Source organism: Panthera tigris, chromosome F2, assembly GCF_018350195.1.
Source record: "Panthera tigris isolate Pti1 chromosome F2, P.tigris_Pti1_mat1.1, whole genome shotgun sequence".
In the NCBI taxonomy this organism is placed as follows: Eukaryota; Metazoa; Chordata; class Mammalia; order Carnivora; family Felidae; genus Panthera; species Panthera tigris.
This window is the reverse complement of record NC_056676.1, coordinates 42,477,408-42,494,723: the sequence shown is the minus strand read 5'-3', so window position 1 is coordinate 42,494,723 and position 17,316 is coordinate 42,477,408. Positions and strand designations below refer to the sequence as shown.

General features: G+C 43.9%; 1 protein-coding gene across 3 annotated transcripts in view; it reads right to left on the bottom strand.

Annotated features, from left to right (window-relative positions):
• PTDSS1 (phosphatidylserine synthase 1) overlaps nucleotides 1–17,316 on the bottom strand; it is a 64,306-nt gene that overhangs the window by 24,183 nt on the left and 22,807 nt on the right. For all 3 annotated transcript variants that reach the window (XM_042972705.1, XM_042972704.1, XM_007073289.3), the window contains exons 3-7: nucleotides 17,046–17,090; nucleotides 13,936–14,060; nucleotides 9,689–9,847; nucleotides 6,073–6,224; nucleotides 1,825–1,966 (exon numbers count right to left, since the gene is read on the bottom strand). In XM_042972705.1, the coding sequence (XP_042828639.1) occupies nucleotides 1,825–1,966; nucleotides 6,073–6,224; nucleotides 9,689–9,847; nucleotides 13,936–14,060; nucleotides 17,046–17,090 (623 nt within the window). The remainder of the gene's footprint in view (nucleotides 1–1,824; nucleotides 1,967–6,072; nucleotides 6,225–9,688; nucleotides 9,848–13,935; nucleotides 14,061–17,045; nucleotides 17,091–17,316) is intronic.

Below are 17,316 nucleotides of genomic sequence, written 5' to 3'. Positions count from 1 at the left end.
ATTAGTATGTTTAAAGCATTTTCAGAAAATTTATGGGGTCCTCCAAGTTGCTACTGGAATGGCTGTATTTAAATTAAGTAACAGCCAGTACAATATGGGCACCAACCAGCTGGGGGATCATGGGTGCTGGCGTAGGGAAGGGGTATATGGTGGAATCAGCTATTTGTCAGGCTTCCTGGTGCGTGGCTCTCATTTGGGTCACCCATGTGATCTGCTGGGATAGTTGGGAGACAGATGTTCTGAGAACAGCAGAAATCATGAAAACAAATATACACCATGGAACACCTCTGCAGCCTTACAGAAATCAGGCCAGATCTAAAAGAAGTCTCACTGTAGGAAAGTGAGCTCTTTGATAACCAAAAGAAGCTTGAGATACGTCAACGAGAAATGACTGGGAACCTATCTAGCACATGCCTTGACCAAAGGCAGCTCTTAAAAGTGGGTGCGAAGGGTCAGTTCAAGTTTCACCTATGGCCAGTGGTACTTTCCCTGAGGTTAGCATCCTGGTGCAGCTCATCACACGAAGAACCCGTGGCAGCACAAGAGAGACCAGGCAGGATGTGGTCTGTGCTGAGCCCATCTCCTGCATTTCCCCTCCAGATTCAGCAAGGAGCAGAGATTAGGAAAGGAGAACACACGGACCAGCAGGTTCATTTCAGTGACGTGAGACATGTGTCTTTTCCCACAGCATTGATTTCAAGGATATAAAATTTAAAAAATGGTCCACTAATTAACGCCACACATGGAAAGCTGGTCCCAGCTCAGTGAGTGTGAGAAGGGTGCTCCGTGTAATGCTGCCATTCTAGGAGCACACCCGGTCTCTCCTGGACCAATCCAACCTCCTCCTCAGTTCGCATACTAATGGAACACCTACACCTTCCCAGACATCGCTCTGATAAGGAAAAACTTAGTCCCTACCCATTTAAACTCCCATTTTCATCAGACTGACTTCCCCAAACCATGGTGACTACTTATTCACATCCACTTCTGAATCCGTGAACTCCACCTGCTGAGATGAGCAATATTATTCTCCACATGTGGACAAGGATAATTGTCTTAAAGGTGACTCACGCTCATTTTTTATGTTGGGAGCACTTCGTGCCTGTGTTCAAAATATAATTTCTCATGATTCCGAAACACCCGTCAAGCAAAAGCTGGTCTCCCAAAGTTGTAAAATGATTAACTTGGGCACAGGAGGATCAACACAAAAGGCTATCTCTAGAAAACAGAGATGTTTAGTAATCCTCTTCCAAGGCCCGTGGCTGCCTGAATCACGTAGTGGGCTGCTTGGAAGGAGACCTTCTCTCCACTGACAACACCTTCTTGGAGGACCCAGGGCCCCACACATAGTAGAGCCTTCTTTACTAAGCTCTCTACAAATTACCTGAGGTGGTAACAGCTGAGGCCCAATTTTAAAAAGTAAACGTTAAACTTAGAATATAAGAAAAACCCTTGGCATTTGTTCCTTTGGTCCTGAAAATGATCCCTCTGAAAATCTATCCGATGCCTAACAACTTGGGTGACAGATGCTGTGACCAAAAGCTTCTTTTGGGGAACTGTAAGCATTTTCTAACTTCCAACTCCAAGAAAGATATTTGAAAATGTCTTTATGATGAAGCAAGGCCTTGGGCATAATAACACTGCTCTGTTTAATTATTTTTTGTATGTAAGCTGCAGGATTTTCTATCTTCCAAACCACCCAGCTGGTAAGCAGCGTCAACTAATGTTAACTCTAAATTCCTGAATGGTTTTTATTTTGCTTTTGCTTTTCTTTTGTCCCCCCCCCCACCCCCCACCCCCATTTCTGGGCATCTGAAAAAATACCTGCCAGATGATCATGAAAAGGTATATTCCAGCCACTCTCTGAAATGAAGATTTGGGGTCAAACCATCGAACGTAGGTCCAACTAGCAGGAGTAAACTGGAGCACGGCTCTTTTGATTTTACCAGTGGTGGTGTGGATGTCTCTGTAAGAAGAGAATGGCTCCAGTGAAAATCCAAAGAGATAAGGAAGGGGAAGAAGAAAAACAAACCAAAAAAACTGCACTGACAATTTTACAACAAATGCTCAAGACAAAAAGATTCCTTTCTGGGTGAACCATCTCCCCAACAATGATCTCTCTATTTATATGAAGTGCGGAGAGCTGTATCCTCGATAGGAAATTTCAGTGATGACAGGCACAGGGCAGGGGTCAGGTCACTAAAGAGCCAGGAGAGGCCTTAACTTGTGAACAGGTGACAAAAGAAGCTGAGGCATAATAACAGCCCCCTGGAACCAGGCCAGTGAGAATGAGGACGCCCACAAGGACATGATCCCACCCACTCTGTACTTCCCAAGGCAGGGCATTTTTTTGTTTTGTTTTGTTTTTTTAACGTTTATTTATTTTTTGAGAGAGAGAGAGAGAGAGAGAGAGAGAGAGAGAGAGAGAGACAGAGCACAAACAGGAGAGGAGCAGAAGGAGAGGGAGACACAGAGGGAGGCTCCAGGCTCTGAGCTATCAGCACAGAGACCAACACAGGGCTTGAACCCATGAACTGTGAGCTGAAGTCGGATGCTTTACAGACTGAGCCACCCAGGGACCCTCCCAAGCCAGGGCATTTTAGTTAAACAGAGAGGTCACCCACACCATTTCTTCATCCTATTTCTTCCTAAGATAAATGAACAGTTTGGGATGACAAACAGCAATTTCTAAGCCTCCTTCATTTTAATCCCACAAAATCACTCAGTTAAAAACTTCACACTCCCATGACAGGAACGAAGATTCCTACGTGTTACACGTGAGAACAGTCAGGCTCAGGGCACCTGCCAGAGGAAAGCTCCCGTCATGAGCACCACAGTTGGCTGTGTATTCTAGCTTCTCCTGCTAGACCAGTAGCCGAAATCCAAGGTAAATAGCATTTAGTAACTGGTAAAGATTCTTTATTTCGACAAAGATTTTTATCAAGTGCCTTTAGGTCTTGGACATTGTGCTAAGTGCTGAAGGCACAAGAGCGAACAAGTCAGGTCTTTTATTTTTGCGGCAGAGGAGGATCCACTCGCCTACCCATCAACAGGCACGTACTGAGAAAATCTTGCAGCAAAAAGACATGAGGCACAAGAGCAACAAAAAATAGAGATTCTCCAAAAATAAACAAGAACTATGAAGGACCTGTATTTAAAAGAAAACAATAGCAAACTATATGGTAAGAGGTAGAGGAATATGGGAATAAATAGGAGGACAGAGCGTGATCAAGTATTGGAATACTTACTACAGATCTCCGTTACCTTGTGATGGGTTTCGCCCGGACAAGCCCATCATAAATTGGAAATATCATAAGATGAAAATGTATTTAATACACCTAACCTACCAAACACTATAGCTTAGTGTAGCCCACCTTACACTTGTTCTGAACACTTACCTTTGTCTACAGGTGGGCAAAATCCTCTAACACACAGCCTATTTTATAATAGAGTGTTGACTACCTCATGTAATTTGTGGAATACAGTACTGAAAGTGAAAAACAGTGGGTGTCTGGGTGCAGAATGGCTGTGAGTGCATCAGTGGTTGACCCTCACCATCGCCTGGCTGCCTGGGAGCCGCGGCTGTCCCCTGCCCAGCATCACAAGAGAGGATCCTACCCTACACACGTCACCAGCCCAAGAAAAGATCCAAATTCAAGACCCAAAGTATGATTTCTGATGAATGTGTACCACTTTCATACCATTGTAAAGTCAAAAAATCATTAAGTCAAACCACTGTAAGTCAGAATTGTCTGTACAGCCAACAGGTTAATTCAGCTTTATATTCATTTGTATATTTGACGTCACTTAAAAGAAAAAAGCACCAATGGGATTTCTGCTTTTTAGTTGGGCTTGTGTGTTGGGAACCTGACAAAACAACTCTCAAGTTGAGTCTAAAGCATAAATGTATGAAAATAGGGAAGCATTATGGCAGTGTGTAAAGAGCCAGACAACCAGAGATAAATTCACACTCAGCAGCTTGCTAGCTGTGTGTCCTTAGGCAAGTACTGAACCTAGTTCTTACTGTCACCATCCCTAGAATGAAGAGAAAAGGAGTGTCAACCCCTAGGACTGATGTAAGGCTCAAATGAGATACTGCTTATAAAGTTGACTTACAGCAACATCTAGCACAGCTCCAGTTTTTGTTCCATTATCTACTGTCTTAAATATATTAAAAGTGTGCTTTCAAGTCAGCACCCAGAGAAAGGATGATTTAAAGAGGAATAGGGAACATGGCTTAATCAATTGCAAGAAACATTTTGAAATCTCTCCCTCATACCATCTAGCACATTAAATGTGAGATAGACTAAATAAGTTACTCATAATAAAAGACCAAACCATTGAAGAACCGGAAGAAAATACAGGTTAACATTTACCTACACAAAAAGATGAAAAGCTTTTAAAGTTTAAATGGAGTACCTACCATAAAGAAAATTACAAGTGGATGACAAAACAGAAAATAAAGTCACATTTATGACAAAGTGTTAATGTCCTTAACCTATAAAAAGCACTAATAACAAGAGGGAAAATATAATAGAAACGGACTAGAAATTCAGTATCACATAATTATATGTGATAACATTAAAAAAGGCTTAAAAGTAAAATTCAAAGAAATAGTGAAATAGACACATATATACATTAGTGAATGAGGGTGAGAATATAAATTAGAGTACTACACTTTTAGGAATTTATTTATAGGGGCACCCTGGTGGTTCAGTGGGTTAAACATCCAACTCTTGATTTCAGCTCCGGTCTCAGGTCATGATCTGATGGTTTGTGAGATTGAGCCTCAGCTCTGCGCTGAGACATTTTCTTTGTGACTTATACTCATTTTCCCTTATTTGTTTTTTTAAAATTTTTTAATGTTTACTTATTTTTGAGGGGGGGGGGGAAGGAGGGAGAGCATGAGACGGGGTGGGCAGAGAGAGAGGGAGACAGAATCCGAAGCAGGCTCCAGGCTCTGAGCTGTCAGCACAGAGCCCAACATGGGGCTCTAACTCACCAACTGTTGAGATCATGACCTGAGCTTAAGTTAGATGCTTAACCAACTGAGCCACCCAAGTGCCCCTCATTTAACAAAAAAAAGTTATTTATAGAGAAAAAAAAGATCTACAAAGATACATGTTCAAGAATGTTCACTCTAGCTTCCTTCATAAAACTGAAAACTCTGAAACACATCTAAATGACCACAAAAGGGAGTTGGTTAAATACCTCATGATTTATCCATATGTTGGGATATAAAGAAGCCCTTTGAAATCATGTTTTAGAATATTTAATGATGTGGGAAAATGTTCATATTTTGTTTGATAAATAAATGAAGGTGTAAACACAATAAAGACAGCTACTTTCATAATCCCACTGCTGTTCTTTTCCTCCTTTTCAATGGCACAGTTCCTGTGACAGTCAAATTGAGGAGAGCTCAGGGAGGCAGGACAAGGAATGACAGAAGTGGGTGCTGTCCCCCCTGGAGGCACAGAGGAGGGACGCGCAACTTGCATCAGAAAGTCAGAGACAACTACCTGAAGAGGTGTCAAGGTAGTCGAGGTAGGAAAGGAGAGGACCTGTCAGCCTGGCACACGGGGACATGGGTCAAACCCAGGTATAGAGGAGCATATGCTCAGAACCTTGGGAGCCCCAGGGGGCATGGAGGGAATGACTGGACCTGCCCAGCCCACAATGTGCACTTTGTCCCAAAGACCAGGAGGAGCCATCACAGGGGAATGACATGATGAATCTGACATGCTTAAAAAGATCCCTCAAGCAGTGGGGTGAGATGGTTTGCAGGGGGTAACCAGGGAACAGGGGACTAACTAATCCAGTGAGGGCAGTATAAATGCAGGCTGAGGCAGGAGAATGAAAACAAAATGGATGTGAGAGAAATGAAATCATAAATGGTTTAGCATCATCTGGGTGAATGCCTGCAACACGGTCTATAATCATTCATGCGTTTCAACTACTAATGTGTCATTTACTTCTTATCGTCAAAGACCATACTGAAGGTGCTTGCTACTAAAGCAGCTCAGTCCTCGTTGTGCGAGGCTGTGACTAATGTCCAGAGGGGAGGCGACTCACTTGAAGCTGGCCCAGTGGTAGGTCCTCATCTCTAAAAAGCGGCAAACGACCATGCCCAACCAGATGCCACCGCCGTTGCACAGCAGGATGTCCAGGATGACTTGGTCCCACCAGCACTCAGCGAAATTGGGCAGAAGGTGCATGAAGAAGAGCTGAGACACACGAGACCACGGTTTTAAAAACAAAACTGCAGAAAGATATACTTCCTTTTAATACATTCTTTTAGGAGAAGTCGTTGACGTTACAGGTTTTCCCAATGTATGAAACACATAAATCAAAACAAGGCCTGTAATCGGGTTTGTTTTTTATGCTGTGGGTAAGTTTACACATTTTATGAATCCAAACAGCTCTTTTCCTGACATACGGCTTTAAAGACAAGGTAACCCCTCCTGAAAAATACTGCTGATGAATTACCTTGGCTAACGACGGCGAGACAAGGATCTAAGAAAGGAAAGGGAGAAAAGTCTTCATACCTGCCAACAGATCACTGGCATAGTCCTCAAAATTAGCAGCTTGAGAGTTCAAGCTGTGTGTTTTAGAACTATCCCACAGATATCTAGGTAAAACAGCAAGGAAGCTGCAAAGGAGAAAGGTTAGGTTTTGATGACATGAGGTGGGAAACAGATAGCTTAACAGGAAACCCTATGACAACTGGTTCACAATCGTCATCTTATTAAGTGCTTATGATGTGCAAGGGGTGAGGCAAAATAAAGTCACGGTTCTCGATCCCAAGGGCAGGACGGAGTCAGATGTTTATGCAGAACCACAAAATAAGGTAGGCTGTGGCAAATGTTACCATGGCGACATAAATGGAGCACGGTGAGGACAAAAGAGAGATTCATTCTGACAGACGGCAACTGGGGCAAGACCTATTGGGACAGAGGTCGTTAAGGACAGGGATGACTGGTTTCAAGACGGAGATGAAGACTGAGGGCATTCCAGAAACAGCAGGATCAAGGGTGGAATAAAAATCTCATGGAAATCCTTTCGTCCAAAACAAACAGCCTATCAGCTGTGTCCAGAGCAGTGTTGCTGTGTGAAGGCCCATTTCTAGAAGGTCTGAAATGACAAAGACGGTACCTGGAAATCCTTTGGAAGGAGGCAACCCCATAATCACAAACCTGTGAAGTAACACAATAAATACTACAAAATAAAACTGTTCACAAAAGCATTTTGTAGACTGTAAGACAAGGCACATATATGGAGTTGGCCTTCTTAATGTGCCTGCTGCCAAGAAGACCCAGCACAGCTACTGCATGTGAAGGCTTGCAGTTGCGTTCCTCCCTCAGGTGAGCCAGGCGCGACCCGACCCCTGAAGTGTATTCTCTGGTCCCCAGCCGTGAGATGCGGCATTAACTGTGGTGTGCACAAGGGGAAGAGAGAAACTTCAACAGAAGTTGATAACACATATTTGCTGAAACAAGACTATACAGGGAGGTGGGGTGTGGAGGACATGAAGAGCTTTCCTGGAAAGGACCAGATTCTGGGGGTGAGATGGGCCGTCCAGATGAATGCCTGGAACTCACAGAGGGGAACGTGGTAGGGCAGCAAGAACATGGGCTGCACATCTTAGCAGGAGCACATCTGGAACCCAATCCTGGCTCACCTAACGAAGCAAGGTGCTGGGCTCCGGTTCCCTCATCTGTCCAGAACTGAGCAGGAGGAACTGGAGAGGGCTGGACTCATTCACTCATGAGTAATTTGGGGAGAACCTACCACTTGTGGGGCAGAGTATCTGGGACTATGCAGATATGGGCCCTGCCCTCTTGAGGCTGAACACTTAGCAGAAAAGAGACACTATAAGTACCTAAAATATGATGGGCATTTCCAAGGAGAAGGCCCAGGTACTCTCTTTCCAGGTGTACAAACATGGAGCACAGCGGGAGGAGGGAGAAAAGGGACTAGCCTGCCGGTGGGCTCTGGGATAGAAAAGACACGGGCTCTTTGACAAGAAGAAAGCAAAGATGGCTGGAGCAAGATGGCAGGGTGGAGAGGGTCGCAAGCAGGTGGGCTGGGGCCAGTTAACATCACGCCTCAAAGGCTGGTCTAGAAGTTTGGATTTTGTCTTAAAAGCAATGGACAAAACTATAGTTTTAAGCTGGGGAAGGACGCAACTGGATCGAGGTGTGAAAAAGATCACTTTGGCAAAAGACAGTGAAGGGAGGAAGCAAGTAGTTCACACAAGAGAGGACAGGAGGTTAGATGTGAGCAGAGCAGGGTTCTGAAAGACTTAGACGGAGCAGAGGTGCTTGCAAGAGTCTAGAGGACACAGAGGAACAGGGAAGGAAGGCCCAGAGGCCATCTGTAGTATGAGGGGAGAGAAGCAGGCAGGCTGAGAAAAGCCCAGGGCCTTGCACAGGGTCACACGGCAGTACAGTCAGGAAGATGCCTGGAACTCGGAGGAACGTGGCATGAGAGCAGGAATGTGGGCTGTGCACCTGGAGTCCAGCACATGTGGAATCCTACTGGCTCACCTCAGGAGGCAAGACTCTAGGCTCTGGTCCCTTCATCTGTCCACCGGGAATATGTTTATGGTGAGGATTTAGGAGACAATACATGTACAGTGTTGAGTACCACTGTGGGTTGAATCATGTCCCCTCAAAATCCTCCTGCCAAACCCCTAACATCCAGTTCCTCATGACATGAACTTATTTGGAAAGAGAGTTGTTGCAGATGTAATTAGTAAAGATGAGGTCATCCTGGAATAGTGTGGGCCTCTAATCCAGTGTGACTGGTGTCCTTATAAAAAGAACACCACATGAATGCACACGAGGAGAACCCGGCTCGAAGACGAAGGCAGAAATTGGGGTGATGCATCTACAAGAAAAGAAACACCAATGATGGCCAGCAACCCATAAGAAGCTAAGAGACGCCTATGCCAGATTCTCCCTCGCAGCCCTCAAAGGGCACCAATCAACATCTTGAACTGAGACTTCTGGCCTCCTGGGCTGTGAGAGGCACATTAACGGAAGCTAGATCTGGCTGGCGTGGTTCCCTAAGTTGGGGTCAAGACAATAGTTGGCATCAAGAAATATACTGCACACATGGCCAAATTTTGTTCCCTGGGACTGAGGAAGAATGATATCATAACTGAACAATAAACAAGTTCCCCCAAAATCATTTTCCTAATAGTTTTAAAAGACTATATCTCTTTCATTCATGAAATGAGACAAACTTGACTCCTGAGACAACAGAGCTATATCAGGAATCCATTTTTCACCTACAAAATATCCTGGGTGCCCTTGTAATTCATAAACACAGTTCTATTTGTCCCAAACCAGAAACTAGCTAGAGGGTAACCCACCTATTTACCCCGAAGCAGATGTCCTCAATACTATGTACCTGTCTCAGTCTCACTGAGGATTTTATTATCATTCTTTTTTGCTTCATTTCATTGGTTTCTCTTTAAGACTTGTGAGACAAGAGACACATTTTAAGTTAATAAGGAATCACACCCCACCCCCAACTGCCACAAAGGCATCAAATATTTCTAGGGGATGGTTTAAACATAGTTTGTACCACAGGGGCTGGAGAATGGATTAACTGACTGTTAATGGACAGACAACCTTCCTCCTACATGTAAACTATCTGATCGCTGCCCATGGCCCCTTCTTACCTCAGTTAGCTCCCAGGTAATACTGATTGTCCAGCAGAGGCCATAACTACGGATCAACAAGGCTTTCATAGCCCAGCCCCAGAAATGTCCAAATGCAAATATATCAAAATGGCTGATAATCCTCTCCCAGGTGATAACATGGCAGTTCACAGCATACTCCTATTCAAAGTAAACAGGGAAATAATTAATGGATATTCTCAAAATCAACTTACTTCTAGGATGCTGACAACAAATGAAAAGAACGACCTTGATATGACAACTGACACCTGTCCTGCCCACCTGCCCCCGAAAGTTTTAATAATTGAAGATCCTTTAGGAAAAACAGACAAATATTAAAGTTGGTGACTCAGAATTGCTTTGCTCTGAATTGCAAAAGTTTGATTAAAATAGGAAGCAGGACGCCTGGGTGGCTCAGTTGGTTAAGCATCCCACTTCAGCTCAGGTCATGATCTCGCGGTTTGTGAGTTTGATCCAGCCCCTCTGGGGTTTCCAGCACCAGAGAAACCAACATCAGACTCTGTGCTGACAGCTAGGAGCCTGGAGCCTGCTTCAGACTCTGTGTCTCCCTCTCTTTGTCTGCCCCTCCCCAACCCGCGCTCTGTCTCTCTCTCTCTCTCAAAAATAAACATTAAAACAAATTTTTTTAAATGGGAAGCAAAATAATTTTACACAAGTTGAGCATGTCTTAAAGAAGTGGAATCACACAGCTCAGGTCACCTGACCACAGGACAACTATGTTAAAGCCAGCGATAAAAACATAAATAGAATCTCAATTAACAAAAAAATAAGTAGAATCCCAATAGGTTTGGAAATTTGAAAACACATCTAAATATCATGGTGTAAAAAAGGAATCACAATAGAAATGTAAACTATATTCAGTATTAATGGTAATGAAAACACTATGTGTCAGAATGATGGGATGAAGGTAAGTAGAATTTACAGAGATCCAAAGCCTGAAAAATTTGTTAGCAGAGAGGAAAAGCTGAAGCATCCAATTTCAGAAATTAGAAGGAAACGGAATCAACCTCCCATCCCAAAGTTAACATTTTCAGATGCTACGTAATTTAAGTATTTAAAAATTACAAAGCTTTGGAGACTTTTGGTTTTGTTTCTACTATCTTTTTGTTTTTATTAGGACATATGAGTTTGCCTTTTTTTAAATTTATTTATTTACTTTTGAGAGAGGCAGAGCATGAGTGGGGGAAGGGCAGAGAGAGAGGGAGACACGGAATCCAAAACAGGCTCCAGGCTCGAGCTGTCAGCACAGAGCCCAACATGGGGCTCAAACTCCCTAACAGTGAGATCATGACCTGAGCTGAAGCTGGGCACTTAACCGACTGAGCCACCCAGGTGCCCCTAACTGGCACATTTTAAAGATATTTTAAGTCAACATCCTTCTGTTTCTGTATATATTAGTAAAGTAGTTACCATATAACAATATAAGATTTCTCAGGAATTTCTACATTTGAATTCTTCCTTCCCAAAAGTAATCTGATAGGATGAAATAAGATTCAGAAAATAGCCACCTATTAACAGCCAGCTGAAGAAATTCCTGGAACAAGGTATTAATATTTTCAAATTCTAGAAATGATGCCTCCTAAGGGAGCAAAAGAGCAATTTGATTCTCCTCTATCTCTTCCAAACCCCACCACATCAGATTCCTCAAGCCTTTCTCAGATCTATTCAGTGCATTTCAATTTGCAAAGCTGATTTTTTTAAAAAAACTGCATTTTGGGGCACCTGGGTGACTCAGTCGGTTAAGTGTCTGACTCTTGGTTTCAGCTCAGGTCATGATCTCACGGTTTCAGGAGTTTGAGCGCCAACTTGGGCTCTCTGCTGTCAGTGCAGAGCCTGCTTTGAATCCTCTCTCTGCCCCTCTCCCCGCAAAATAAGTAAACATTTTAAAATATTGCATTTTTCCAGAAACATTGTGATGTGATATTACAATGTATAAGTGGGAAATCTGGAGAAAACAGGGAAAGATTCAATAGGGAGAAGTCAAAACAAGACTTAAAAAACAACAACACCAACCAACGGCAGTAAGATGAAAATTCTCATCCTGATTCTGGAACAACATGTGCCTGTCACAGGAATCACAGACTGGCGGAGAGATATACCCTGGAGCCGGAGCAGGTCCCAGTTGGGTTAAGGAGAGCTGCAAAGCCCCGTCAGCCCCAAACTCCTCCACCACCCCCTCCTCTTATTTACCCTGGACACACTGCATAGGGTGATGTAAGAGAGGGCCAAGTTCTGTTCCCAGAAGGCTACTCTTCAAGTGATCATGGGTTAAAGATGACTTTGGAGGCCTTTTTACTCTCCGTGAGGATATTTTTGTGCTTCAACAGATGGAAAGTCACTTTGAAAATCATAAAGAGCCAAATGTAACTATTAGCATTATAGTTACTGGTTTTTTTCTTAAGATTTTTTTATTTGTAAGTAATCTCTACACCCAATGTGGGGCTTGAACTCACAACCCCAAGACCAAGAGTCCCACGCTCCACCGACTGAGCCAGCCAGGCGCCCCTAGCATTGTAATTATTAATGAGCAGATTTGCCAATGATCACATCAGGAAGATCTTGAGGTCCTGGTTGTGGGAGGGATGCAGGACATGATGCTTAAGGGCTGCCAGGGAGCCAGATGCAGCACAACCCTGGGAAGCAGGGGGAAGAGGCATTAAATGAGGACATCCCAGAGCCAGGGAGTCCGGAAAGGGGAGGTGTGTGCACACGAGTAAATGGTAGGTAAAGACAGACTGGGCCCACCTCCCAACTGCTCGCAGGACTGATCTTGGTGCTCCATCCTCTCCCCCGATTGCCTAACGCTTCACCAAATACCAAGTCTTACCCATTTTGCAGGTCAGTTTACTTTGTGATATAACCAATCTTGCTCAAAAACCCAAGAAAATTCTCAGGGGAAAATATCGTATCTGGAATACGTTCCTCCCAATCTCTATTTCATGAGGCTCCAGTGAGTGTCAAAGCACTGTCATTATTATAACTACATACTTAAGGCATAGAGCAAAGGAAAAGTATAGGTTCTGAAGTCAGAGAGATCTTACCAGCTTCTGCTTTGAATGAGATATTTATCCTGTTTAAGTTTCCATTTCCTCCTTGATAAAATGGGGATATTAATGCCTAGCATGCATGTGGGAGGCTTACCTAGATTATATGTTAAATGTCTGCCAGAATAGATAGCCCATAGTTGGTAACTGCCACCACCCTCTCCATCAGCAGAAGCTTGAAGTCACCCATGCCATTCTCTTCCATAAACTAAGAAACCCCCCAAACATACTTTTCTTCCTGAGACTTTTAAATAATTTTTGGCATTCTTACTTCTGCCTTTAGCATGTCCTTTATAAGAATTAAAGAGAAAATCTTAATACACCATTTAAGAAGGGTCTGACCTATCTCAGCTCCAATAGAATGATCACTTCTTGGACCGTTTATTAAGTCCATTTGTCTTGTTTCTTAAACAAGGACCTGCCTATAGCCCAAATGCCTGCTCTCCTTTTCTGAGCATCACTAGGTTTTTCCTTCAGTCTACAAAATGTTATGTATTATTTAAAAATAAATTAATAAAAATTTTCAAAAAAGGAATGGCCTTGGAGTATAAAATGGTCTCTTCACTAAAAGCCAAAATACAGAGTAGCTTTTGCCAAGAATAAAATTATTTTTGTGGGTTTAAAAAAATAATGACCAAAATGGCCTAGTTCATTACAATTGGCCCCTTCATGGTGAGCAGGTGGGACGTTCGTGGCATCAGGGCCAGAGTGGGGAGCAGAGTTGCTGAGGGTGACACTGATAAGAGCAGCCACCACCACCATCACTGAGGACCTGGTGTGTGCAAGGCACCATGCTGGGCCTCATAGATAGTGCTACTTTGTTGAGTTCACAATAAAATCCCCAAATAAGTACTATTATTTCACTTTACAAAGAAATGATCAGGCTAGCAAGTACAATGCCCAAAATCCTACATCTAACAAGTGACAGGGGCAGAATTTACACCCAAGGCTGTCTGACGATAACAGTCACACTCTTCCTACCATCCCCCTTTGCTCCAAGAGAAAATACCATTTCCCTAGACTGTTATCACTCGTGGAAACCACACGCCTCACCTTCCCAGAGGCCTGGCTTTTGGATATCTACACAGGAGATATGGAGAAGGAACAACTTAGAACGTGAAGTTAACTATCTCCTATACCCAACAGTCTACCAATTTCTCTAAGAGAGGACTGACAAGTACCTACCATGACATCTGCTTCCCTCGTGGCATACCGGAGATTTGGATCTAGCCAGTACATTAGGGATTTAACCTGATCAAAGTTCAGGAAGAGGAGGAATACCAGGAACAGGAAGTAGAGCACACTGAGTCCTAAGGGAAACAAAAATATTCTTATGTTTAGGAAAGATCTGGGGGTCAGATGCACGACACACATTAGACTCAAGTCACTTATGGCCAAAGCAGACAGTGAAATTGTGATGTAGCGTCTGGAGATCCTCACTACAATCCAGTATTTCCTTTGATGAGTGAGTCTGATACACAGTCTTAATTCAGGCTGAGAGGCTCGGTAATATTCTCAGAAAATGATGCTCAGGTTGAGTCTTGAAGGACCAAGGACCGGCAATATTCAGGCAGAGAAAAGGCATCCAGGCAGGCCCACGGAAGGAGAACCATTCAGGGGCCAGCCTGTGGCTGGGGTGCTGGCAAACACGAGAGAGCAAGGCAGCACTGAAGTGAGGGGGCTTGGGGGCCGCGGCAAGGATTTCAGATTCTACCTTCAGTGAAACTAGGAACACATGACAGGTTTTACATGGGGGCAAGAACGGGCTGCTGTGTGCAGAGTGCGTGCAGGTGGGCAAGGCTGGGTGTGGACAGCCCAGCCAAGGGGCAACATCAGTAGAGACAAGTGGGACATGCCAAGAGGTGGCCCGTGGCCACACATCCACAGTTTAGACCCCATGTGGGCCCTTCCGGGGTTCCCGTCACATCATAACTGGTACCCTAATAACCGCCCCATATTACAATAACCTACTTTTAAAACAGCAAAAGCCTTTTAGAAAGATCTGAAAAACCCCACCACCAGTGGCTTTATCAGTTCTTTCTCCTGAACCTGTTGGAACTGAAACATTTGTGTAGGACACCCAGACACGGTGATACAAACGACCTTGGATCATGTGAACTTGGCTCAGCGCTAATCTCCAATGAGCTGTTCCAGAGGAGACAGTGTCCAGGGCTGGAATGAAGTACCCTGGAACATCTACTCACCGGGTCCTCCTACAGGGCCTCTCTCAACCCTCAGGGAGTTCAGGGGACTTGAGCAGAGCGTGGCTGACCTGGTTGCACATCCCAGGGCCCCAGGGGCACACCCGTTAGGCATGTTAGTATGAGGATCTCCTCAGGTTTATCACCAGCTGTTTTTAAAATTGTTCACCTCAAATGCCCCCCACTATACCCTTTTGTAATAATCCTTTCAAAACAATTATTCTAAGACAGAAAAAAAACATCTGGGTAGAGCAGGGCTTCTTAAACTGGAATTCATGGTTGAGCTTCAAGGTCCATGAAGCCCCAGATGTAGTGTGTGTGTGTGTGTGTGTGTGTGTGTGTGTGTGCGCGCGCGCGCGCGCACACACACACACACACACACACACACACACGCTGGGAAAGGGTCTATAGTCCTCATCAGATTATCAAAGGGCTCCATGATCCCAAAAAGATCTCAGGTAAGAATTATACTGCTAATTACCTATAATGGATCATTTGAAGTAGAAAAAATTCAAATGTAACCAGCCAGCTGAAAACTTATAATTTCAAACAGCAATATTAAGCTCATAAGATGTAAATATGATGCAACCAGAATAATCTATTTAAAAATGTAAATGGGGGCACCTGGGTGGCTCAGTCGGTTAAGCGTCTGACTTGGGCTCAGGCCATGATCTCACAGTTCGTGGGTTCGAGCCCCGCATCGAGCTCTGTGCTGACAGCTTAGAGCCTGGAGCCTGTTTTGGATTCTGTCTCCCTCTCTCTCTGCCCCTCCCCTGCTTGCACTGTCTGTCTGTCTGTCTCTCTCTCTCTCAAAAATAAATAAACATTTTTTAATGTAAATGGTCACTTTTCTGCAAAAAATCCTCCTAGAACTTCCCACCGCCCTTCCTATCTGCACTGTTTACTGGCCCACGAGCCCTCAGGATTCCATCCATGCCCAGCTCTGGCCTCTTACTACAGCCCTAGGGTCTGCTCTGCTCCAGCCACAGTGCCCTGGAACACACCATACTTTTTCTGGCTGGGGACCATTTCAGTAGCCTTTCCCTTGGCCGGGCTTCCCCTGACCTCAATCCTTGCATGCTAGATCCTTCTTGGCATTCAGGTTTCCACTAAGCATCCTTCCTTCAAGGCCTCCTTGCACATTCAAGTGAAACCAGCCACTGAGTCATCGTCACCTCACATGGTTTTAATTAACTTCCTAACACTTAGTGGCATCTGATATTTTTTGGTTGTTGATTTGTTTAATAGTTTGCGACAGCTGTCCTCCCTCCTTGTGACAGGAAGGGCCGCTCCTGAGGGGAGTCCCCTGTCTGTGTGGCCCTCCCCTTCAGCCTCAGGACCACAGCATCCCTGCCACACAGAATAAACACCTACTGTGGTTATGAATAATGCCCCGCTCCACACACAGACTTACTTATGATGTCTGAAAGTTCAAAGAAAAATAGGTGACCTTGAGCAAAATATCCATTTTTAGGGTCCTTTTTGTAACACTACATTTTCTGAACCTAAAATAATTTATTTGATGTCTTATTTAGGCAGGACGAAGCCAAGAGCCAACATTTAAAAGACGTGTTTTAAGTCCATTTAGGGGATCTATTTGTGGACTAGAAATCAAGTAAAAATAAGACACCCAATATTTACAGACGTTTATCACTAATCCTCATTTCAAATCAGGACTCTCTGTCTAGAAACTTCTCCCTCTCTAGGATCTTTCCCATTTTCAGTACCTCCTGGCTGCTGACAGGACAAATGGGCTCACAGCACACACTGGAGCTTGTACCAGCCAAGAGCAACGTAAAGGTGCATAAAGAAAAACAAGCCGCATCCCCTTACGTCAGACCTGTGCACAGTAAGACACGACAGCATGCGCGGGGGGGCGAGGAGATCTGAGACAGTTGACACGTATGAGAATCTGAAATTACCACCAGCACGTCTGCTTTATGGCAAGGAATTTTCATAAAAACTTATATTAACACCAAAAAGTAAAAGGTCATAAAGTTCTACTGTACAGCAGTAAGTAAAACTGCTATAATGATACACAGAAAAAGGATTTTAAGTAGGATATACCTCTAAATCTACCAGTGGGTAACTCACCGAAAACCATTCGCCATAAGGCTGGATGAGGTCGAGTAAATGGACCTGTAGACGGAAAAACATTGGGTTAGAGCGAACTGGTTTTAAACAAAAACTAAAAGCAAAGTGGTCTCTACAGAGATTTAAAAAAAAAAAAAGGCTCTCTACTGTTAATTTTTTTTTTCCACATAAATACTTTTAGGTTGAAGTCTAGGTTGAAATGTTTTTATTCGCATTGTAGCAACTGTCACTACAACTGTTAACAGGTACCAGTCTCCACAACAGAGGTTTC